This window comes from Oenanthe melanoleuca, chromosome 5 (assembly GCF_029582105.1).
Source record: "Oenanthe melanoleuca isolate GR-GAL-2019-014 chromosome 5, OMel1.0, whole genome shotgun sequence".
NCBI classification, from domain to species: Eukaryota; Metazoa; Chordata; class Aves; order Passeriformes; family Muscicapidae; genus Oenanthe; species Oenanthe melanoleuca.
The window spans coordinates 1,483,658-1,509,584 of NC_079339.1; the positions used below are offsets into that span (position 1 = coordinate 1,483,658).

At 36.3% G+C, this 25,927-nt stretch overlaps 1 protein-coding gene across 1 annotated transcript in view; it reads right to left on the bottom strand.

Moving 5' to 3' along the window:
* Window positions 1–25,927, bottom strand: part of SPON1 (spondin 1) — a 149,036-nt gene that overhangs the window by 10,556 nt on the left and 112,553 nt on the right. The window contains exons 7-8 of the mRNA XM_056493499.1: window positions 17,082–17,146; window positions 674–875 (exon numbers count right to left, since the gene is read on the bottom strand). Coding sequence (XP_056349474.1) covers window positions 674–875; window positions 17,082–17,146 — 267 coding nt within the window. The remainder of the gene's footprint in view (window positions 1–673; window positions 876–17,081; window positions 17,147–25,927) is intronic.

Here is a 25,927-nt window from a genome sequence, read left to right on the forward strand (position 1 = left end):
AGGTTGGGCCAGATTCTTGTTCCAGCCTTACCCATCCTCTCCTTCTGTGCTAATAATTCCCATGGGGAATGTCAGTACTAATGATGTTGAAGGAACTCAGGCAAAACTGATGCCCAAAGAGGCTGCCTGGAACAGAGGCTGGACAGAGTTAAAGGAATAAAGGAATAAAGCTACACCCAAGATGGACCCTGAGACACAAATTTTCACACTTTTATAGTTTTGGTCCATTTCCACATTGGGGTTAATTGTCTAATTCCAGCTCCAGGTTCTGCAGTCCCATCCTCCCAGATTCTCTCCTCAATTCCCTGCTGTTTGCACTTTTTGGGGCTGAAGCTGCTCCTTGCTTCTAAGGCTGGAAAAGGATTGTTTTGTCTGACTACACTGTGAGAAGAACTTGTTAAAACTTTATATGAAGTTCAGAGTTATATTCCAATGCAGGACAGAATGTGGAAAATACGAACGCTAAAACTTGAGGCATCAAAACAACTGACAGCAAAGTGTAGTTACCATCTGTTTAAATTAATTCTATTTCACTTCAAGGAAAATTTTTAGAAGAGCAAAAAGCATAAAGGCATGGACAGCATCACTCAAACTGCTTTCCAGCTTCACTGCTCTGAGGTGATGAAAGACAAGATGATCTGTGATTTGAGGAAATGACAGCTGGTGCCTGTACCTCATAGGTGACACCACTGTCGGTGCCAGCATCCCAGGGGATCAAATCCTGCACGACTTTCTGGACCCAGCCACAGTCCTTGGTGCAGAGATCCTCGGCAGAGAGCCCCACGTTCCAGTCGGGGCTGGGGCCCAGCATGGTGAGGAAGGACATCAGGTGCCTGTGGCGATCCACGGAGAACTCGGCAGAGGGAGCAGCTCTCCTGCAACCAGAGAGGAGGGAGAGCAATGAACCCAGGGGTCTGCACTTCAATAGGTGAAATATGGAAAGAGACAGAAATATTGTACGTGTAGAAATATAATAGATGAAGAAATATAATTGATATAGACCTATAATAGATATAGAAGTATAATAGATATAGATGTATAATAGATATAGATGTATAATAGATATAGATGTATAACAGATATAGAAATAAAATGGATATAGATGTATAATAGATAAAGAAATATATTAAGTGTAGAAATATAATAGATATAGATGCATAATAGATATAGACCCATAATCAATACAGATGTATAACAGATATCGAAGTATAATGGATATAGAAATATGATACAGATGTATAATAGATATAGAAGTATAATGGATATAGAAATATAATTGATATAGATGTATAACAGATATAGAAATATAATAGATATAGATGTATAATAGATACAGAAGTATAATGGATATAGAAATATGATATAGATGTATAATAGACATAGAAATATAATTGATATAGATGTATAATAGATAAAGAAATATAATAGATATAGAAGTATAACATATATAGAAATATAATAGATATAGATGTATAATAGATATAGAAGTATAATACATATAGAAATATAATCGATATAGATGTATAATAGATATAGAAATATAATAAGTGTAGAAATATAATTTATATAGATGTATAATATATATAGAAATATAATAGATATAGAAGTATAATAGATATAGATGTATAATAGATATAGATGTATAATAGATATAGAAATATAATACATATAGAAATATCATCGATATAGATGTATAATAGATATAGAAATAGATATATAATAGATATAAAAGTATAAAAATATAGAAATAGATATAGATGTATAATAGATATAGAAATAGATGTATAATAGGTATAGATATATAATAGATATAGAAATATAATAGATATAGATGTATAATAGATATAGAAATATCATCGATATAGATGTATAACAGCTATAGAAAGAGATATATAATAGGTATAGAAATATAATAGATTCAGAAGTATAATAGATATAGAAACATAATAGATATAGAAATATAATAGACATAGATGTAAAGTAGACACAGAAATATAACAGATATAGAAATAGAAGATATAGACGTATAATAAATATAGAAGTATAATAGATACAGAAATATAACAGATATAGATGTATAATAGATATAGAAGTAAAATAGATACAGAAATATAATCGATATAGAAAATATAATCGATATAGGCATATACTAGATATAGAAATATGATACAGAAATATAATCGATATAGATGTATAATAGATATAGAAGTAAAATAGATACAGAAATATAATCGATATAGACATATACTAGATATAGAAATATGATACAGAAATATAATCGATATAGATGTATAATAGATATAGAAGTAAAACAGATACAGAAATATAATCGATATAGACATATACTAGATATAGAAATATAATAGGTACAGAAATATAATCGATATCGATGTATAATAGATATATAAATATAATAGATACAAAATTATAATAGGTATAGAAGTATAATAGATATAGAAATACAGAATTTCAGCACTGTGCTTGTGTATTAGTGGGATAATGATAAAAAAAAATTGTCAAAACACTTGCAAAAATTTGGGCTAAATGCAGAGAACTACTCTGATTGCTGGGTCACTTTTTACCCCCACTCCCTGAGCTAATATGAGTTCTAATGCCAAAATTTCTTGGAAGTGCTACTGTAAGAATTAATGAAGTTTTAATGCTCATGGAAGTGAGAGATGGGGGTCACTGAACCCTGGAGGGTTCAGCCAAGATTCTGGCAGAGGATGTGAGAATGCCTCTGTGCATCCCTTTGCCTGGGGAAGGATCTGCTGAACCACCCCTGCCATGCTGACAGCAGCTCCACATAAATTTTTATTAAATTTATAAATAAATTCTATGCATTTTATTATTTAAAATCAATGGAAGCTTCTATTCACGGAGCCCTTCATGGCATTTTTCTGGTGAGAAACAACAAATACAGAATTATTTAAAATATTATTTTGGTAATTCTCTTCTAAATTCTGGCCTGATATCAACCCAATTTTTTTTTCACCTACAGCACTTGAGTCAAGTCGAGATTTTATTGTTTTTTTTTCCTTTCAATTTTATGCCCAAGTACACCGGTTCAGAGCATCTAAAGACCACATTTATTTTAAATGTGAGACATTTTTACAGTCTTATTTGTCCTTCCTATTAGAGTCAGATAACCAATAATAATGCCCATGCATGCATAATAGTGAGCAGAAACTGTTCTGCTGTAGTCATAACGAGTTTATTCTTCCCATAAATGCTTATTAAAATGTGGTATTTATTTGTGGATTTTTTCCTGGCTCAAAGCACTCTCAGTACATTAAAGTTTCAAAAGTAAGATATCTAAAAGTTAGCATGTTTAGCTCCCCTTTAAGGGGCAAATTAAGGATTTGCTAATGTGTAAAATGTTCTGGCCACTTCTGTTCCAGAGTCTTTAGAAGTTGTTTCTGACTGTGTAAATCTTACATTGAATTAAAGACTCTGAGCAGAAGAATTGCTAAGTATTTGATGTCATTAATCCTGCATTTCCAAGAAATGAAAACGATTTATTTTTTTTTCTATTAGAGATAGAAGTCTGATTTCAGTTTGTCTAATGCAAAGACATAAAATAATGAATGACAGTATCAACTTCCCTCAGTGAATGCAGTATCTGATATATTTGTCAAGCACAGAGCTGTGATTAGTCTCAAAAAGCCTATTAGCTGACTTAAAGTAGCTAAAGGATTTACTGCATTACAAGGGTTTCTGTGAATTCCCTATAGGAATTCTGTATTTCCAACAGGCTAAGCAATGCACTGTAAAAATAACAGAGAGATGTGTGTTTGTGTAGCTGATCTTCAGATGGAGACTTATAATATACATAATATTCATCAGGATGTTAATGTAAATAAAAATATGTGTGTGTTTAACTTATATCTGTATCTAAATTATAACTATGTGAGTGTTGAAACTCTGTTAAGGAACACTCCAGAGTGAGTCTGACTCTGCCTCCAGGACTTTGCTTGTGTTAAATATCACTCAACTTTAGCCTGCCATCATTCTCCAATTCAGAGCACTTTGCCAAAAATCACTTAATTCTGCTCCTTTGTTAGGGCAGTTAATAATGGTATGGCCATTTTACTGTATTTTATCCTGTAACAGGTTAAGACAGAAATTGAAAATTCATAGAGGACAAATAGAGCCTTCTTTCTCTTCTCTTCTCTTCTCTTCTCTTCTCTTCTCTTCTCTTCTCTTCTCTTCTCTTCTCTTCTCTTCTCTTCTCTTCTCTTCTCTTCTCTTCTCTTCTCTTCTCTTCTCTTCTCTTCTCTTCTCTTCTCTTCTCTTCTCTTCTCTTCTCTTCTCTTCTCTTCTCTTTCTCTTCTCTCTTCTCTTTTTCTCCCTTTCTTTCTCTTTCTCTCTTTCTCTCTCTCTCTTCTTTCTCTTCTTTCTCTTTTTCTCCTCTTCCTCCACTCCTGTTCAGCATTTTCCAAAGGCATGCAAAATTGGCAAATACTTGTAAACTTGAGCAACAGTTGGTTAATGTTTCCCAGCATCCAAAATCCTTCCTGAGTTGCTGTAATTTAGGGGAAATGGGCTGACCTAAGGCACCACCCATAACTTCTGCCCAGGTGGAGGGACAGGCACAGACAGGAGAAAAATTTGGGGGTTTTGTCAGTTTTTTAATAATCTGACCAATTTCTGTTTCCAGTAACCACATGAATGACAGAATGATGAAAATGGCAGGAACCAAAATTCTTCCTGCATCCCTCAGCAACACATCTGCCTCAAATGCCCTGCACTGGGGATCTCCATGAAGGAAACCAGTGCAAAAATTAATTCAGTACACCCTAAAGAAAGCTTTATTTTTTCTTTTTTTGTATTGTCAACACATTGCATGAAATAGGAATTTGGATCACCTTTTTTCTCTCTGAGTATTTTAGAAAATGTTCTTCTGCAACAGGTTGAGCAAGTCTAAAATGGAAATAACTTGTGAATTTTATTTTCTGCAAGAGACAAATGTGTCCCTTTTACTCCTCCTGTTTTTTTTCCTCCCCATTTCTGTGTGTTTGCATTTTATGGTATTTTGGACTGTGGGTTTTTATTGGTATTTTTTTTTCCCCTCTCTTTTAAGGCTGAAAGAGCACAAACATGATTTTGCTTCACAAGTTTTTCTCCCTAAGTGACAACCTAGTTGTTATCACTGCTGGGGGTGGGGGTTAAGGAAGTCCTTGACAAACCAACAGAAAACTCAGCCTGCTGCAAGACACATTTTTAGTGTTGAATTAATATTGTTGAGTTCTGCTGAGGTCCATGAGAAAGGTAAGAGGGCATGCATAAGGAAGGTGGTTGTGTAGAGTTGCTGAATAAAAATATCAAAAATTATATTTGGGAGAATAAAACTTCGTGTAAGAAGTAAAAGAAGAAGCAAAAGGCAGAGAATGTATTATTTTTATTTTTTTTTAGGTAATAAGACCATTTATAGGGCTGAGATTTTACCCCTATTTGAAATTAAATTCTAATTCAGGCAGTATTATAGATTTTATGCAAGGAGGAAAAAAATCTGATCTATACCATGGACTGAATAAATAATATGGAGTGTGAGGCTGTTGGAAATAGCTTACACCTCTCCAGATTTTTTCACAGAGTTGTGTTAAGGTATAATCACCCTAACCCCATTTTTAAGGTCTGGAACTTAGATTTATCTGAGTGTACCAGGATGTGATCTGTGCCCAGGCTGATGCAGCACAGTCTTCCTTTTCAAATAGGAAGAAAAAATTGGAAACAGAGAAACTCTTCTAAGTCTGATCAGAGGCAGAGGGTTGAAAGCACTGTGGACCACATTGCCTCTGCTTTTGTCTCAGTGGTCCTCCTGATTGGAAAACACTACTTTTATTTTTTTAAATTAACTGCTTAGCTGATTTAAAACTGAATATTTTCAGAAATACCAAATGGGCTTTCCATTCTACCTCCAGTAAACAAAAGCAGCATCCTGCTTCTTTTAGAGACTTGCACTGCATCACATCTCCAATTTCCAGGATGAACATTTCTATTTATTCATCTTTAGGACCTTTTTGCTGTTGATACAAAGAACACTGTGAGCATGGAAACACACTTCCCACCCTTGAACTTCCACCAGCAGCCCCTGCACAACACCTGTTTTATTGAACACACTTTAAACCAGAACACCCTGAAAAGTGAAGTCAGAAAGGAAGAGAATTAAGATCTCTAATTGAATGGAAAATACTCTTGTAAGTCTGCAACCAACAAAAATTAGATGGCATATTTAGATGCTGTATCACTGAGAAAACCATTCAGGAAGTGATGGAAATTACTATCACTGCATGGGCAACAAAGTTTTATGCACAGGGATCAACACCCAGAATTCCAGGTTGCACAGGAGGAGGGGGAGAATCTTTAATTGATTAAATGCAGGGCAGGTTAGCACTTCAGTAATGATTAATTTCAACATGTGCATGTCCCAAAAGGGCCAGGGAAGGGAAAGGTACAATAACATCAGCACTGAATCACTGAAATTTGATTGACAGCCATATAGAAAATTGATTTCTCTGAGCACCAAAACAGAGGAGGTGACAGGAGGAGTTTGGCTATTTTATTTCACAAGGAAAGAATGGAGAAGGGCAGGAAACTTCTTACACATTTAGCATTTGGATTGCAAAATCCCCTACATAACCTCTTACCTTGCTGTGTGTCAGATTTTAAAATGAGGATGTTGCCATAACCAGTGAAAAGGGGTGGATATGGCATTACACATTGAACTTGGGATTATATCATTATATAATATATCATTATATCATTATATCATTATATCATCACTGGCATTCAAAGCACTCATCAGAACAAATGCTGCTCTAAAATATCATTTAACTGAGTGTTTTCAGACAGCATTACAAAAGGAAGGGGCTTTGTGCAGGCATTGTTACATATATAAAATATTTTTTATATTCTTCTCTTAGCATGCCTGCATTGCTGCTGTAGGTAATAATGATATATTTATTCATTAACACATCACACACTTGATTTAATGCCTTCATTCATGGATGGGCATACCTTAATGATGTGATTAACAAATGTGAGCAGGTTTTCTACAGTCCAAGAAAACCTCAGCACCTCAGGTTAGGAGTGAAGTTCTGAAAAGTTGGATTTTTGTGTTCTTTGCAGTTTGTCACAAACAAGGTGTGGTTAGGTAATATTTACTAGGTCTGACTCTCTCCTCCCCCTTAACAGCAGATAAACAGCACAAGTCCATTTATGATTTCTGAGCAATGAACTCTGATTTGCTGTAAACTTTTCTGAGTATTAGATTACAGCAAAAAAATCTCCTTTTAACAAAAGATACCATGAGGCTATTGATTGGAATACCTAAAAAATGGAATACCTAAGAAATGGAATACCTAAAAAATGTGTGTACTCCTTCAAAAGCCTTTAAAGAATTTTAAAGTAACATTGTCCTGCTTCTCAAAACCATTTAATTTGCAAATATCCTAAGATGGGAACTGCATTCTGCATTTCCCCATCTCTGAGGATGCCCAGCACCTGAATTAACACAATGCAGATCCCAGTTCATCCAGCATCCCTCTCCTCCAACATGCTGGTGTCTGGAGGTGGGAACTGGAGCAAACATTTAATTATCATTTCATTAACAGCAAATGGCAAAGGGGCAACAATAAGCAGGTTGAAATTTTGCAAAAAGAGCTGTGCTCACTAGAAATTGAAATGGCAAATCATGCCAGTGAGTATTTTCACAAGAATGGGGAGGAAGGGTTAGTGAGTACATGTGTAATGGCATGGAAATGATGCTGATGTGATTACTCACCATATTATAAAGGGAAATTATTTTGGCTCAAGGAAAGACAGCAGATGGTTGGGACATAACCATAAAACTGTAACTACCAATGGGAGGAACATGTAGAGGGAAAAAAAGAAATAAAAGCAAGGGATGAGATGTTTGCAGGAAGTTTGATTTAACTGGATGGCCACTAATTTCCATGAGCAAACAGAAATCTCTTGCAGGGATTGTTCTTAGTTAATCCTTTTCTATGTTTCAATACTCAACTTGTTTCCTTGCCTAGTGACATTTGAATTTTAAGTAGAAAATAAATGGTGACAGAAAATGGAGCTGCCATATGTGCTTGCTCTGACAAAAACATGATGGATACAATTTTTTTTTCTTTTCCACCAAACACATATGTTCTTACCTAGAACTTTTTTTTTTTTCTCCTTGAGACTGGATTATGAATTTCTTAACGTGGGTGTCAGACCATCTGTCAGACAATGAAGTTTCCCCAGGTCTCACTAATACCCACTGCACTTAAGACAATTCTTTTTCACAAGTGTGATGTAATTTTTGGATTTCTGTTTTTTTTTTTTTTAGTCAACACTTAATAAATGTACACAACTCTGAGTGGCACTCAGCTGACATGGATTCAGGTAACAGGGTATTTCACAATAGCATGGGCTGCTAAAACACAACTCAGCAATGTTTTGTCCTGATATCTGGGAAAAAAAAAAGAGACTGAGTTATTTTCTCATTTAAATGGAGTTTTGTAGAGACATTAAAATAGAGCAACCACGTTGTGTGTTGTTGGGTTCACTCACTCCTGTCAAGTATCAATGAAATGGAAATTCATATGATTAAAGATTTTATCTCACATTGGTTATCCAAATGCACTTTGAGCCCAATCTCACCCTGTCTCAAATAAAAATGCCTGTTATTCTATATGGATTTTTTAAAAAATGTGTTTTTGTTGAGATGTATCTATTGAGATTTTTGGTGTGACAAGTATGTCTACTTTGTGGAAAAAAAAGTAAATTTATATTTAAAGAAACCCTAAAACACTAAATAGAATTTATCTTTTCAAGATAAAAGAAAAGAAAATGCTCCATTTAGGTCCATGAAAACTTCCAATTTGAAGTCAAAGCCTTTTCAGAAAAGTGCTTTGATTGGGTTTGCTGATGGATAAATTGTTCATTCAACAAAAACTTCTCCTGCATCCAGCTGCCAGGAGCTCAGGGACACAACTGAGCCTTCCAGAGTCACAGGTGGGGATCACCTGAGGGTTTGGGGTCTGCAGGACAGGACACCAACACTGTGAAGGAATGAGGAAATTCTCAGCACAGCAAGTTTTCTGACACTCATTTTCTGCAATAGCCTATTATTCTGAGCTCCAAAGAAATTTATGTATTTCCCTTTGTGTTATCAAAAGCCACAGCTGACTTTCCCCCTGTATTTTGGGTTTTTTATATTGGATTGTCCTTACTGCATTACTGCTTCTGATTAGATTGGGAGTTGGGATTCTATTTTTTGACAGTATTAAACTTCACTGGACGAATCCCAGTTATCTATAAAATCATAAAAGGAGAAAATAGCTGAGCCAGACACATCCCTGTGTTGCCACAGAAACAAGAGACTCTGTCTGGCCTCCTCATTCTTGGCACTTTGTCCACAAAGCCTCCAAACTTTGAAAATGTTCCCTGGTACCATTCTGTCATTTTGGGCAAGGAAACTTCATTTCCAGCAGGATTGACAGATTTTGGCTCTCACCCCATTTCAGGGTAGACAGCACAATGTGACAGTGGGAGGTGACAAGAGAAATAAGGATTCCTGGGGGGGAAAAAGACCCTCCAGAGATTTACAGAAATAAAAAGTGAAGACACAGGCTCTAGTGGCACCACTGAAACAAAATGCTGCCTTGCAAGAATAAAACCAGAAATGCTTCATAGGACAACATAGCTGGGGGAAAACAACAGAAATCTTTGCAGGCCATCATTATATTAAATTCCTGGGATGTGTATCTTGAAACAATAAAGTTAATATGACTTTTAATGTTCCAGTGTGCATCCACATTCATAAAAGATGACATTAGAAAGATCAGAGCTATTAGAACATCATATCTTCATTTTTTTGTGGGAGTGGGAACCATAGAATGTTTAGAAAGTTCTGGGAGTATTAATTATTGTTTCCAAAGCTTATGTCTGACTAGATCTAGTGAAAATCCAAAGCCAGAAATATTAATTTTTAAAGATTGCACTCCTATTCCCTTCTGAGGAGTTGAGTGTGAAACCTGAGTTTTTAAAAGACAAAGAGTTTTCATCATCACTGCACAAGACTCAGTGAGGAAGAGCTTTTTGCCACACAGGTATGGCAAAAGATCTCATCCAAAAATTGAGCACATCAATCTGAACAAGGCTTTTACTTTAGTTGAAGTACTTTTTCTTTTCTTTTATACAGAATGCATTTTTCCTTTGATAAATGGCTTCTTTATGCCTTTGTTATATTCCCTGAGAATGCTTTTACTGTCTGAGGAAACCAGCTTGAATTCAACAATTTTTTTTTAGTTTTAGGGTTTCGAGGTTGGTTTTTTTTTAACTTTTAATTGATGTAAGGAAAACATCCTTATTGTGCTGAACAATGAGGTTTTTCACATTTACACCTGTTTATATATTCTACTATTCTATTCTATTCTATTCTATTCTATTCTATTCTATTCTATTCTATTCTATTCTATTCTATTCTATTCTATTCTATTCTATTCTATTCTATTTATATATTATATAAATTCAGGTCCTACCAGATGTTACCAAGCAATCACAGGAACCCTGAGATTTCTGTGCATTCATTAAACTTGGTCAGAGCTGGAGGAGTTTTTCAACTCTTTGATTTTCAAGTCATTTTTTCCAAAGGATGTCAGCTCAAAACCTCAGTTGATTATTAGAATATTCTAAACACAAGTCAAACATTGTATTTTCCTCCAGCTTGGCATGAAAATTTCAATTTGCATACTTAGCATGCAGGGGTTTAGGTTTAGACAAGACATATCTCACACTAAATCTTTTTAAAATATTCCCAGAGTGCCTGTTGAAGGGAAAACATGGCCCATACAACACAGCATTACAACTTTTATTATAACAGTGCTGCTAGAGCTGGAGAGAGCCACTTAGGGAATTTAAAAAATACTTTCAAGCATCTCAAAATTTAAATCAACTCATCTGTCAAGAGAAAACCACATCATAACTCCTCAGGGGGAAAAAAAAAAAAAAAAAAAAAAAAAAGGTATTTTCTTTTAGGATCACATAAATCCAATGAGGTGTCAAACACAACCACATTTCAGTGGTTACAGTGAGAGTGAATTTGCAGCTCAGACAATTCACCAGCCTGCTCCTCACTTCAGCTCCTCACACCTTGGCTGCTTGGATTTCCTTTTAGAATTCCTTGTTATCAATGTGCTCATGGCATTATTTCCTTGCTGGAAGTTTGGCTGCCCTGGATGCAGATGTTTTTGTAAATTCAGGCACAGAGATGATGCTGCTCTAATGGCAGTGCCTGGTTTGGGATTTTTGGCTGATTTCCCAACCCTGTGCCAAATAATGTTCACACCATCCTGGTCAGAGAGCTTTTGCTGCTGCAATCAACAACAAAAGATATTTTTGCCCCCAAGAATCCCTAAGATTTCATTAAAGTTTGCTTCAGGCAATAGCTGGGTTCTGCCTTAGCACTGAATTTATATTTTAGTTTTAAATCAGTTATTTTTTTGGAGCTGTTCATGCTGTCCACTTTAAGGTGTTACTTTCACACCAAGAGTTAACACTCTTTTTTTTTTTTTTTAATTAAAATATACTTCAAGGTAATTAAACCACAGGCACACCATAAGGTGTTCAATGGGTTACATGCAGCTATGGAAGGAGATAAAAACAAAAGCAAAAAAATGCACAAGCTTCACTATTTTAAAAGCACAGAGGAAGTGGAAACCAGATTAATGCAGAATTCACCTAGGAGAAAATGTCTAACAAGAAGCATGAAAAACAAGCATTGTAAAGAATGTGAGAAGGAGGAATAATTAATAATCTTCCTTGTTTTTATATAACCCTCTGTTGACTGTTAGTCACACAAGAAAAAATTATCCAAGTGTGATTTATTTTTCAAATCATTAGGTGGAACAGTGTTTATAATCAATTTGTATAACCAAGTATTAATGGCAGAGATGATTAAAGGACTTTGATATGAGCTTTCCTTATCCCTTTGGAGACAATAACAAATATAACTCAGACAATGCCTGTTACAGCTGGTTAATTGCAGCTCATCTCTATTTTGCCTTTCTGAGTGACATTTAAACCCAAACACAAGTCTGCATGTTCAAATGTGGGTTTTTGTTGGTTTTTTTAATCTCTGTTGGGTAGTCTGAGGATTTGATTAATTGAGCAACTGAATAAGTTACTCATTTCTCTTGTACATTTTTATAAATTACATTCTGATTCCAACACCACCTATTTATGGGCAGCTATTTATTTATTGCATGGCAAGCCAGGAAATAATTTCATCTCTCTTAATGGGACAGCACAAGGGTCACATCAACTGGAAATGAGCAACAAAACCCAGAATTTACTCACCTAATGCAAAACTAAACTTTTGTGAGTTCATAATAATTTATGAATAAATAAAGGCACTATTTCAAATATTTCAAGAGGATGGGTAGGAAATTTCCAAATGAATTTTAGTTTGCAAGCTCTGAGGAATTTGGTTTGGTACTTGTGGATAGTTCTATCAATCCTTAATAATTCTTAATTCCCAGAATGAACTTGCACTAATTCTGACACTGCCAGGTCTCCAGTCTGCAGAAATGTCTCCTTGAAACTCTGATTCTAAAGAACTACTCCATTTATTTTGAATTTGATGTCAATGTTGTGATTTTCTCCTATTTTTAGTGGAGAAAAGTGAAGCAAATAATAGAAAATAAATTTCAACTAGATGTAAATAAATTATAATTTACTTGAGAAGTTTGTCTTTGAACAGCAACTTTCTGTTTTTTCAGCTGAATTCAGCAAGTAACAGTCAAAAAAAGGAGACAAATCTAAGTGTTTTATTTTCAAATTTCCCTAATTCATGCATTAGAAGGAAAAAGAAGGTGGAACTGGAGCAAGACATTTCTGTTCTCCAGGAGCAGAATGTTAACTAATAGTTATTTTAGTATTCAAGCACCTCAGGAATTGAATTAGGTGCTTACAGCACAATAAATTGAGCTGCTTATCAAAGATGAATAAGCTGAGGAGGAAGAGTTATTTTATTTTATTTCATAAGACAGTAAAACTAACAGCATCACATCATTGAGTGATCTAAATGTGGAGGAAGAAAAGTTGTATGGGCACAGGACCAGCAGCAAATTACAATGAAGGAAGGAAAAAACCCAGCAGAAGTTAAAAATTTATGTAAAATAAAAGCAAAGTGAGAAGGAAACCAGCCCAGAAAGCCCAAATTCACACACCTGTGGCTTGGTTTTAAATTGGGAAATGCTGCAATGGAAACTTATTGATCAGAGCAAACCCACTGCAGCATCCAAACTTTGTACACCAAGCATTCTTTGTCAAATGGTGGCAGAAGAATTCTGGAAGACTGAAAGATCTTTTCTTCCAGAATAAAGGAAGGGAAATGAGCTGAGTATGTCAGCATTTTCCCCTCTGGCTTGTATGAACTTATTTTGGATCAGAACAGTTTTTTCTTTTTCTCCATCAACTTTCTAGAGATCACTCTCTGATTTTTGGAACAGTTTAAGTCACATTACCTATAACAATTGCAAAAACCCCATATTTAGGAATATGCTGCCCCATTTCCTGATACCCTCCATGCAAGCCAGGAAAAACTGCTCTAACATCTTTCTGGACAGAAAAAAGAGATAACAGGTGTGCAAAACTTGAAACAGAAAGAGGTGGATGGGATAATGTTAGGGGATGATGAGCTAACAACACTAATTTATAAATTTTGGACTAAATCTTTCCATCCATAGGAACTATAAAGGATAAAAGAGAAGAAGTATGAAAAATCCTATGTACACTTCATAGAAATTAACCTCTTTATATGTCAAGTACTCTCACCATGCTGCTGACCAAGATAAAATACATTGAATTTTTGCATTGAAATAAGTTTTCTATAGGTTGACCTACTAAACTTTAAATTTACATACTGAAGAATAATTTCCATTCTGTGTAGGATCTGTGTTTGTATTTATCAGTGGCAGGCTGTACATGTGCATGGAATTCCAGATTCCACAGGGTTGCAGAGGGCTACATGCTTCCCTGGTTTACAGGGAGTATTAAAAAAGTGATTAGAAACAAGAATTACAATTCAAATACAATACAATTCAAATATAATAAATTCCTTTTGTGTCCAGATTTAAAATAAAAGGAATAAAAGAGTAATAAAAAAAAAATAAAAACAAAAGATGGCATATATTTTAAGAATGGGAATTAGAGGCAAAATTTTAAAAAGTTTTAAAAGCTCCCACTGACTTTGATGTATATTAACTTTAAAATTCTTGCCTTCTTTATCCCACATTTTTCTGTCATGGTTTGTTTATTTTCCAGGTGCCAGATATGCAGATTTGGACACCAGTGGTACTATCAAGTTTTGATGTATTTTATCCTCCATATTGCCAAAGGCCAATGATTTTCAGCTGGGTATGAAAATAAAAATTTGACTCTGCCTGCAACATGGCCTTGAGGAAGGGGAGCACTGAGCTGTGCCCTTGTTTATACAAGAAAGATAAGAAAAACTGTTTTATTTGTGCTGCAGGCTGATACCAGTGTGCTCAAGGAAGAATGCACTCCCTGAGAGTGCTTGAAAATCAGAATTTCAGACACATGACTTGGTGATTCAAATATGAGCAACAGCAGAATGTTTTATTACTCAGCCTGGCACTCATCCTTCTCATGCTCCTCCAGCCAGGAGCCACAAAACTGCCTCACAAATATCACCCAAAGCTGTCTCCTATGTGGGGGAAAAAAAAAACAACTCAGGAGGGTTTTCTGCATGCTGAGTGAAGAAACTGAATCCAGGATAAGGAAGGTGAGTGACAGGAAGAAAAATAAAAATGGGAAAGAGTGACAAAGAGCAGGCACATCAAGGAGAGGATGCCCAAAAACAGGCAGTGAAGTTTGCAGGATGTTGTTTCCACATTATTGTCACACTGGGAGATGAGATGGAATCAGGAGGTAAACTCTGATGTGAGAGCAACCTGAATTTTCCAACTTTTGACACTACCCACCTCCATAAAAAATATTATTATGCATTTTTGTAATTGCTGTGAAGCACATTTGGGAGGGGTTTTTGTTTGTCATGGCACATTTTAATGTCACTTTGGCACTGATATCACACCCTATTATCCATTACATACATAACCAAGGGTTATGCAAAAAATAAAATATTCATGACTGTCAGTCAATTCTTGATTAATAAGATAGTTGTGCTCTGTATAATAACAGAAAAAATGTTTATCCTGAGGAGTCATTATCCAATACTTGCACAGCTCTAATCTAAATTCCAAGAAGGACAACCCACTATAGAAAATCTGAATCTACCACATTGAAAATTTTGTCTTCTTGCAAAGCTTAGATCACATTTTTAAGTGGAATCAAAAAACAGGACACTATGTCAAAATATGATAAAAAAAATATTGCTTAAAAAGCCAAAAATCAAACACTACCTGTAAAGTGAAGGGTTAGGGGAACCTCTGCAGAGCATTTGAAAGCAAAAATACCAAGATTTATTCTTTTTGGTGAGAACTGTCACAGAGAAAAGGCAACAATTGGCTGGAAAAACATGTGGAGGATGTTGCAAAAACATCTGCAGGCATGTCTGTAAAAGAATGAAAGATGCTTAGAAAGCACCTGAAGTTGCTCACACTCAGATTTTTGTGATTTTTTTTGGGGCTGTATAAAATTAGGAATAATGACTGGGGCAGCACACTTTAATTAGCATTAATTGTTGTGATGTAATATATTCAAGATGATGTATTGAGACTCTTCTCTCCACTTTTCTGTGAACAAAACACAAACCTGCTCTATGGCAAAGCCAGTTCCAGGTGGCATTGGGAGCAGAAACATCAGGTGCTGCTTCAGGAATGGAGTGAAAAAATAAATATAGATAGAGATACCCACCAGAGCAGAACAATGGAAAAGTTTCCATTTTAAAGTCTTAGTTTGGAGAGGATGGAAAGAAGGCAGCAAGGAAAAGAAAGTGCTATCCACAGCTGCTACATGGCAAACAGCACCAAATCCAAATCCTGGGAACCTCCACAGACCATAAATAAAGATTTATTTTAAACAAGCAATTTAAGCCCTTGCTGTGACTTCTTGCAGAAAAGCCCAACCTGTCTCAGGGTTAAAAAATATTCCAGTGTCAGGTAAGCTGCTCTCAGGGTTGGTAAAGTCTTTTCCCAAACCATTTCCTGGCCATGAATTTCCCTGCTAGGAGGGATTTCATACTTTCCTACTTTGGTGCTGGCTTTCTTTTCTCATTTATTTGTTGGGTTGTGGTTTCTTTTCTAGATTAAAGAGGGATCAGCTATCAGAAATCTTTTCACTATTTAAGCTGAGTTCACCTCCTAACCTCTTTTTTTTTTCTTTTTTTTTGCAGAAGGGAAAGGGATAAAGTGAATAGCTTAAATCCTAAGCTGCTTAAGAGTTTCTAAGCCCCTTTAGGGTAGGGGATGTTTTCTGAAAACTCTTTTGCAGGTTTGTTGGGGTTTTTTTTTTCGTTTTTTTTTAACTAACCTTCAAGTTTTCACATACCTCCTTAAATAGAGATGACAAAATCAGACACAGTGCTTCCCTAACTGCTTCCAGGAAATAGGAAACAGGACTTCTTTTTCCTGTACAGTGTTACAGCACCACCAGCATCATGGAGTGTTTCACACTGGCATTTTGAAGATTTAGTACTTTGAGAGTTTTTTGTTGGTGGATGAGGGTTTGCATGACAAGATGCCAAAAAAATTGCTGCTGCTGCATGCAGAGCAATAGAACATATTAAAGAAAGGTTTGAATAAACATCCCTGCCCATGGGATAGTCCTGCTGCTGCAGCAAGCCAAGCAAAATGTGTTAAAAATGAAGAGATGCTAAAGAGGAAGGAAAGACAGAAGCAGATGTGGGGGGGAAAACCAAAAAAACAACAAATAAAAAGACAACAAAAAACAAATAAAAAAAACCCACGAAAAACAAAACAAACACACACCACCATAAAAAAAATTAGAAAAACTCATCAAGCTAATCCATCAGCAAATGTTTAGGTTACTTCTTTGCCCAACACAAGGATCTTGAGACAGACAATTCCCTACTTACTTACACATTCAGAGGTTGCCAGGCTGGCCACTGTGCCTTGGCTTTGATGACTGTCAGAACCTCATCACTCTGTGAAAAGAGACAAAGGACATTTTTACCAGGAGAACAACATGTTTTACAGCAGAAAAAAAACGGTGACCAAGCTGTGGCCACGAGATTTAAACCCCAGAAGTTTGCAGATCATGGTGGTTTGGCATCATGAGCTGAGGAACCCACAGAAAAATTGCTCTAAATACATGAAAGGTCTACAGATAAAAACCCTGTGTGATGTGTTGTTTTTTCTCCTGATGTATGGAAGGATGTAGGAAGGCTCCAAAGCTCCAAGGTGGATGCAGTGCACGTTCTCTTTGCTCTCCATTTATAAACTGTAAAACCACAGGGTGAAATGCAGCAGCATCTGCACAAGGATTATTTCCCAAAGCCTGCTGCAATCCTTGCATCAGCACTTTTTAAACTTTATACTGCTGCAATAAGCTCGGGACAAAGGCAGGAGACCATTACCAAGGCTCAGATGCCCAAAAGACATCTTTCACACTTCTTCAGAAGCATTTCCCCACCTCCCTCAGGAATGCACACCAGTAATTCACCTGGAGGGACACAAAGTTCACAGCTCACTCCCCTGATTTCTACTGTCTTCTAAAAATATTTCCCAATTAGAGCAAGAAACCCCCTTCCTCCATCAGCAGTAATTGGCACTTCCAGCAGAGCTGACCTCTCAGTTTAGTGGTAAATGACATTTCTTGCTTGACAGCAATAATTCTGACACCCCAGTTCAAAGAAAACAGCTTCCACTGGTTGTTCCTACCACTCTCAACCTTTTCTGAGCCCCTCTTTTTAGCCCTCTCTGTGACACAGGAGGCTTCCAGCCTCAGAAATGTAATTGTGACACGACCTCTCCCTTAGCCTGAGTGGATGGAAAAGCCACTTTTTGGAAATCATTTTTGTAAAAGCAGAAGCCTGGGAAAAATCCTGTGCTACATGAAGTGTCCTGAGCCAAGACAGCTGAAAATCCAACTCTACAAAGGCAAGTATAGAGATATTTTATCTTTAAGCTCCCACACTACTAATACAGGTTGAAAAATGAGAATTTTGTGATGAAAGGGAGCAGTCAAACAGCAGGCAGATCCTCAGGGGCAGGCAACACTCTCCCCCAGCCTGGTCCATGCAGGAGAGGTTCATCACATCCAGGGCTGGATTTTAGAAACCTGGGGTTTTGAGTTTTTTGTGGTTTTTGGTATTGAGCCTCTGGAGAACACTGCTTTTGACCTGAGGCTTTGGAGAAGGCTTCCAAATTTGAGTGATGGAGTTAAAATCATGAGTGTGTAGCTAAATACAAGTGTGTGATTTCACATGGTGAAGGGTTTTAAATTTGGGTTTTTATACCATAGCAGTAAGTATGGAACAAGATGGAAAATTTTGGGTGGGTATTTTTTGGTGTTCATCTTTTTTCTTCATGGTTTCAGATTAGACAGGGTCACACTGAGGATCATAGAAAGTTAGTTACTGAGTTAAAAGAACAAATAAGTGTTATTACTTTATCAGACTGTTTAGCTTTAAGAGACTTTATAACAGCTGGATTTGTTTTTATTTTGCTCACTTCTAGCAGGTGGGTAGAAGCATTACTGAATGCTTTGTACTTTTCAATAAGATTTACTAAACAACTAAACTTAAACACAAGAAAGTCCTTTTCCTTCATGTATTTTTTATTTTTAGTTTTAAGTGAAAACAAAAGAAACTAAAACAAACTACTAATTAAATGGTATAAAAACACTCATCACTGTTACAATCCAGGTTCATCCAGGACAGCCTTCTTCTCATCCCCATGCTTTCAAAAGTGGAGAAAGTTTTACCACTCAAAGTGGTTTAAAAAGTAACTGATTAAATGAATTAAGTTAAAGGTTTGAAGTTAAAGGACATTGTCTATCCCTGCAAACAACAAAATTACCCTTAATTTTCAATTTTCTTTGTTTTAATACCCTAAAACTTTCCAGCCAGGTATATCTTCTTGCCTTGAGAAGAGATTTGCATTCAAAATTATTAACTGTGCATTTTATATCCCAATGAAAGTCTGTCATGAGCATAGATGGTTACATTTATTAAAGTCATATCTAATATCATATCTAATAGCAGGCAGTAATTATGTCACTGGTATCAAAATCAGTCATGTCTGAAAGCATTTCAACACCTGCTACTGGAATTAAAAATTAACACCAGGGGTAGACAAGCAGTGACTGAAAGCTCAGGAAGTGCAGAGGGAAGGAAATTAGGAATTTTCAATGCCTTGAAAAACCCACAGATTTTACTGCAGGGGTATAAACACCACTTTTTAAAATAATAAAAATATAATTTTATTAACATTTTCTTAGTGCTTGCTGTCCTATATTTGTACCTGTTTTCATCTTCCCAAAGTTTTGCTTTAATTAAAGCAAATAAAGTAAACAAAGTCTCCAATTCCCACCAAAATATGGAAAAGAGAACTGGGATGTTTCACTGTGGTATGTTGCAAGTTGTCATCAATTTATCTTGGAAGAAATGATCCAAAGTAATGGAACTCTTACATTTTGGCAAAGAAAATGAGATTGTCTGAAAAATAATGGAGTGTCAGAATGTTGCACTGCCAGAAGTTGAAGGGGAAAAGGCACCAAAGCTCCTGCTTGGAGATGATGAAATTCCCTCAAGTGTGGTTAGACTTAAACATTGACAAAAGTTGGTCTTTTTCCTGAAGCAGATCCTGCAATTTCTGCTGTATGTAAATTATGTAAATATGTATGTTATATGTAAAATTAAGGGATTCCAGGTTCCATTTGAAGTAGGATAGCTCCTTCTCTACAGGCTCAGAATTCCAGCAGAGCCAAATGGGTTTCCAGATTGACTTCAATTTAATTTGGGGTGTGGCCTAAATTAAAACAAGCAAAAAAATTGCAAACCACTCTCCTTTTCTCCACACCCACTTTTTAAACTGCTGTTCAAGCTTGGGCTGAGTGTTTGACTAACAGCTGTCCCCTATGAAAGCACTCTTCTCCAAAAAACTCCTAATGCCATGATTTTAAAAGGTTTTTTTAAAAATTATTTTAAAAGCCTTACTGTTACTCTGAAGTTGGTAAAAATTAATCCTTTGCTTTACATCCATTTGTCCCTGCCATGTACAAATGAATGCTCATGCAGAATGAAGTAATTAAATGGCAACACACAGAACCCTGTGGTACAAAACCACTGCTAAGTTAAAACCTTTCACTCTGCACCTACAAAGGATTAAAAGCATTTCCTCACTTCAAGAACAGAAAGTGGGACATGGCTCCAAAAGGCAGCATTGAAGATTTGAAGCCTTTCTCAACCAAGGGGACTTAAAACAACATGTTTGAATGGTAAAATCCATTAAAAAATAATGAAAGCTTTCAGCAAAAGTTTTAGGTATGATCTGAATATTGGAATGAAAGGGAGGTTAGAGGGATCTAAAAAGCCCTTTAAGTTATTCCATGTGCTCCTGCTACTTTTTGGCAACCAACATGATTAGCATCCATGCCATACTGTTTCCAAGCTATTTTTTAAAGTTTTATTACTATTTTTATTTTAGCTCTGCCAAATAACGTTGGAAGCTGTCACTGTGCAGATCACTCAGCACTTTGCAGTGATGATATGATTCAGCTCAGTTAAACAAATTAATGTGTTATCTGACATCAAAATCAGAGTCAGAGCCAATGAGCTCTGTGGGAATGAAAAACACCTGGTTTGGGCCAGAGCTCAATTCCACTCATTTCATTCTGCTGCTGCTTGGCATTCATTCCATTGTTTGAGTACAGAGAACATTTAATTCCTTCCACAACACCCCTCAGCACTATCTAAATGCCTTTCTGTTCACAGTGGGTTCATTTTCACAAGACTCCCAAAGAGTAGAAAAAGCAACATTATCTTCAGTTCCCAGATGATGAATTGAATGTCTACCTACATATCTGAGTTCTAGGATAGCATCTTCCCCTGCAGGATCATCCTTCCCCTCAAAAATAATTTGTTATTAAAGGAGGAAGAGATAAAGTGAGCACAAAAAAATTGTACTGCACATTTCTGTGGGGAACCAAATGCTATAAAAATTAGAATGATGTAGTGCTTTGGAGGGATTTGTTGGGTGCTCTTAAAATCTGATCAGTCTTCTATGATTGTTATAAATTGCACTTATTCCACCTCCACTGTGTGCAGACACACAGAAACCACAGAGAAGAATAAAAACCCAATCTTGCCTTTAAAGTATTATCTAATGCAAATTAATGGTTAATTAATGCTCAACGAATTATGGACTTCCATGGCACATTACTCAAAGTATGGCATGTTTTTTCCTCTTGATAAAATCTCTAGAACACTTTCCTACCTCAGTTCTGCAGATGTATTTGAATGAAAAGGGACACTGATGTAGGCTAATTTCTGAAATTTGTAAAAACTTCAGAACAAAAAAGAAGTAAATGCCTTTAATGTAATAAAAAAAATATTTTTGTGATAAAAGCAGTGCTGAGATGGAGTTCAACATGAAGAGATGTTTCTAGGAAAGTTGTACAACTACTGGATTTTTCCAGTTCTTACAAAAGAGCATTTTTGAAAAGGTTAAGCTTTTAGTCACAAATTGCTTCATTTGAGAGGGAAAAACACCCACAATTAAAGACAAAGACTTAGTTTTATTATTTGATGACAACTAAATCCTGTTTTAAATATATGACTGACTTAGATTTAGGCAGATTATACTTAAAGCCAGTAGCACAGGTTTGGAATTACCATAAGCAACAGCAAAAATGCATTTCAGCCAGTGGAATTATACCAGGATTGTGTTTGCCCATTACTTTGACTTCTCTATGTTTATGACCAAAAAAACCACACATATTATAAGATATATAAACATGCCTGAATAGAATTCACTCTTTGATCATAGTACTTACAAATTCAGTATTTTCCTGTACAAATAGCCATTTCTTTAATTAAAAAAATCTTGTTTATTTTCCCTGAAAAATAGGTAATGTCATTTCAGGGAATACAAAATTTGAGTTTTTCAGTTCGTTAATTATGAAAGTCTGGGGGAATTTCCAGGCTTTTAATAATAACCAGTCAATTACTAACAACACAATTTTGGGCATGAGATAGATAAAGAATTACTGCTGGGGTGAAACTGAATAAAAACAGAAGGAAAGCTGAGCATTTAAACCCATTTCTGAACTGAAAACAACTCAGACAGTGCCAGCTCAATTGCTGTGCTGTACAGGAAAGCTTTCCTCATTGGATGCTCACCAATTCTGTATTCACTTTTACAATGAGAAACCTCTCTGACAGATAATCAGGCTGAGAATTTTCCCCAAGTGTGGGTATTGTCCATATTTCCCTGAAAATATGGAAATTTTTCAGGAAAATGGAAGTGTTTCAGAAAATATTTCAGGATGGTGACTTCAGCTGACACTGTGTGTTTTAAAATAAACTTTCTGAGGGTATTATAGGAATTATAACCCAGATTTTTTACAAAAATAGGATGGGATGCAAAAATAAATGTGTTTATTGTTTTTATATCCCAAAAGCAGTGACTGACTTTGCATTACCAACCTGTCCTGCAGGGTTTCCTTTCCCTGAGTGCAGGTTCCAGGAGGTGAATGTGGGCTGAAATTGATAACAGAGCTGTTGCTAATGGCAACATTGAAAATCAGATGGTTTATTCCCATCAAGGTGCAGTTACATAATCCAGGGTGTCCCAGCAAAGCAGTAATTCATGTTCTGCACGCTATAAAGCTTAGCAGTGTGTGGTAATGAGCCCTAGGTATGCTCTGAGGATCTGAGCTCTCATTTTCTCTGCCTGGGCAGATTCCTTAGAAAAGAGTCTCCCTCAGGAATCCAGTTCTTGATTGCAAGTTGATTTTCTAGTGCACATTCTGCTTCGTTCTACATGGAACACTTTGCTGTCTCTGCCACTACAGAAACATTTTGGGATCCTAAATCACCAAACCCAAGGGAAAAATATTTTTACTACAGTTCACAATGGCTACTTTTTAAATCAGTGGATCAAACTAAATTCTGTAGCTGACCTTAAGTGGTGCAACTCCCACCTTCTGCTTAAAAGGTTTATCCAACACACACCCCTTTTGACTTCCTCCAGTTTTAACTTCCCCAATTCCACCAATCCTTTAGGCTAACCCAGCCTTTAAACCTAAGAGCTACAAAGCTATTTTAAACTCTCAAAAGATTGGACACCAGAAAAGAAATGGGGGGATGTTGCTGTCTGATTAGGAATGGTGAATAATGCAGCAAGACACACAGGACCTCTTCAAAGCAGCAAGAAGAGGTGATTTATTGAAAAACCACCACACTTATATAGGATAGATGGTGCAATACAAAACAGAAAAGGCTCATTGGTCTGAGAAGGCAACACCTCTCTGAAATCATGCTTTCTGCAAAACATCATGTAGCACATGCACTGCTCTGTGATCAACACCAGGTGTTAATCTGTGTTATTCCTTCTTCCTTCTCTTATTTGCCTCTCAGAAAAGTCCCCAGCCTGGGAAAGATCTGAGTTGGATTTTTCCCTGAGCCTTCAGCAGTGTCCACAGGGGGACAAAGCCCTCGACACCAATCCAACACATTCTGTGTGCAATGAAGCAGCAGCATGCAACTGAGTGGCATGACAAAAACCTGCATCCAGGTTTGGAGATAAACCAGATAAAACTGGTTTAAATCACTATGTTCACTCATCAGATTCACATTCAGGTAACTACAGCACTTTTTTTTTTTTTTTTTTTTTTTTTTTTTGCTCAGGCTCCTTGAAATAGTTGCAAAACAGTCAGGGATGAAAGCATTGAGACAGGCTCTTGGGCAAGCTAGGAATAAGTGAAATTCACCTGCTGAAATATCAGCAGGAAACCTCAGGAGAAGGCTGGGGCTGCTCTGAGAAGCTGCCCAGGGAAAGGGGCACAGAACAATTCTGTCATCTGCTAAATGCTGCCACTGAGACTCCAGGTGTCACAATTATTCTGCCTGATGCTTTGCTCACACATTAGCCAAATGCAGGAGCCTGAGCAGAGGAGAAATAATTATTTGGATAATAGCAAGGGGGTTTAAATAAGACCAGCAAATTAGCTCAGGAGGTGAGCTTTCCTGACCCTTGATAGCACTTTGACAAATCGATGGAGGGGTTTTATTCCATTTAGGATGTACAATAAAATTTTCTAAATGTGGTTTAGCTGCTGTACAGAGGCAATCACAACAGCTTAACTTCCCTTCAGTAAAAACAGCGTGTCTAAGCCACCCTTTACCATTTCTTCCAAAAAAAAAAAAAAAAACCCAAACCAAAACTCACCAAAAAACCCAACATAAATATAGCTTTTTAGCAAATTAAGGAATTGAGGATCCTACCGTGAGTTATATTTTCTGTAGTCTGGAAATTAATATTCTTTTAGGGAAATCAGCTTTCCACCCCTCCCCACCCCCCAGCATGTTTTGACCCCATCCTCAGTGCTGGAAATACTCAGCTGGACCTTGTTAGAGCAATTTCTCATAGAACCTTGTTAATACTGTTGCTTCTCTCTTGCAAGAAGAGCATCTCCCCATCCACAACAACAGGGGCAAATCCAGAAACTGAGACTGGCCCTGAAAATTTCCTTGTCACTTAGAAATTTCAGTGGTCTGACCATGGGTAATGGGTAATCTATCTGTGAGGGTTCACTCTTTCTTTCCAGCAGTTAAACAGCAGGGAAATGGTATTTTCTTGCTTGGCTTTTTTGTTTGTTTTGTTTTGTTTGCATTTAGCACTAACTGCTCCCCCAGAGCAGTGTGGGAAGTGAGATGAAGGTTATCTCCCTGCCTGGTGCCCACAACATTTGTCACTTAAAGAGCTCCAAGTATCTTTACACCAGTTAATGACTACACTTTACATGTGCCACTGAGCAGAATTAATGTCAAAACAGAAATTACACAATACAGAATTAAATACTGTAGGAGATGCTACTAGAGTGACACCTGTACTCTATATAATTAACATACTAGAGAAGAGCTATTAATTCCACTATAAAAAATACTGTTTGGGTCTCTATTTTTTTAATTTAGAAATGCAAAAACAGAAGAGAAAACTAAGAGTTAAACCCTAGAGCCACAATGCTGGATGTCATCCTGGAGTAAGCAGATAAAATTGGTTGATGTTGTCTCTGTAATAAGCCAGCCATGAAGAAAGGTGTTTGTTTGTTTGTTTATTCTTAAGGAACATCTCTAAAGGGCTCTGGAAAAGCCCATGGACATCAAATTGCTGAATGCAGACTCTTATAGTTTTTTTATTATTAGAATAGTTCTAAATTAAAGACAAACAGAGGCTTGCCTCTAAAAGTGTATTTGCCATATTGCACTGTACTCACAATTTTACCCCTAAAAGAAAGAATTTAGTGAGAAACAATCACTGCAGCGAGGTCAGGATAAACACAGGTATTTCAGTTTTAGCTGGGAGATACCACTGTGCTGCTAAAAATGCTTATTGTGAGGTCCATCCTTTGTTATTTCCTGTGCTTGTTTTGAAATTATGTGTACACTGACCTGTTTATATGCTTATCTCTGAAGCTGATGTTCTGAAATTAGGTTTATATTTCAGAGCTTAGCTATTAAACCATGTTAACATGAAATGACACAAAGCACTCTTATGCCAGAAAACATTTTAAATATATTAAATATTTAAATATTTGGGCATGTTTAGCCGAAAAAAAAGTCAATAAACCTTGGTAGTTCTCATTCCCATAGTACAGTACATATTTTTGATGTGATCATCTCATTTGTATTCCTTTAGGTCTCTAATAAACTCTTTTCTAGTAATTCTGTGAATAGGATTGTCAAGTGTTAGAATTGTGC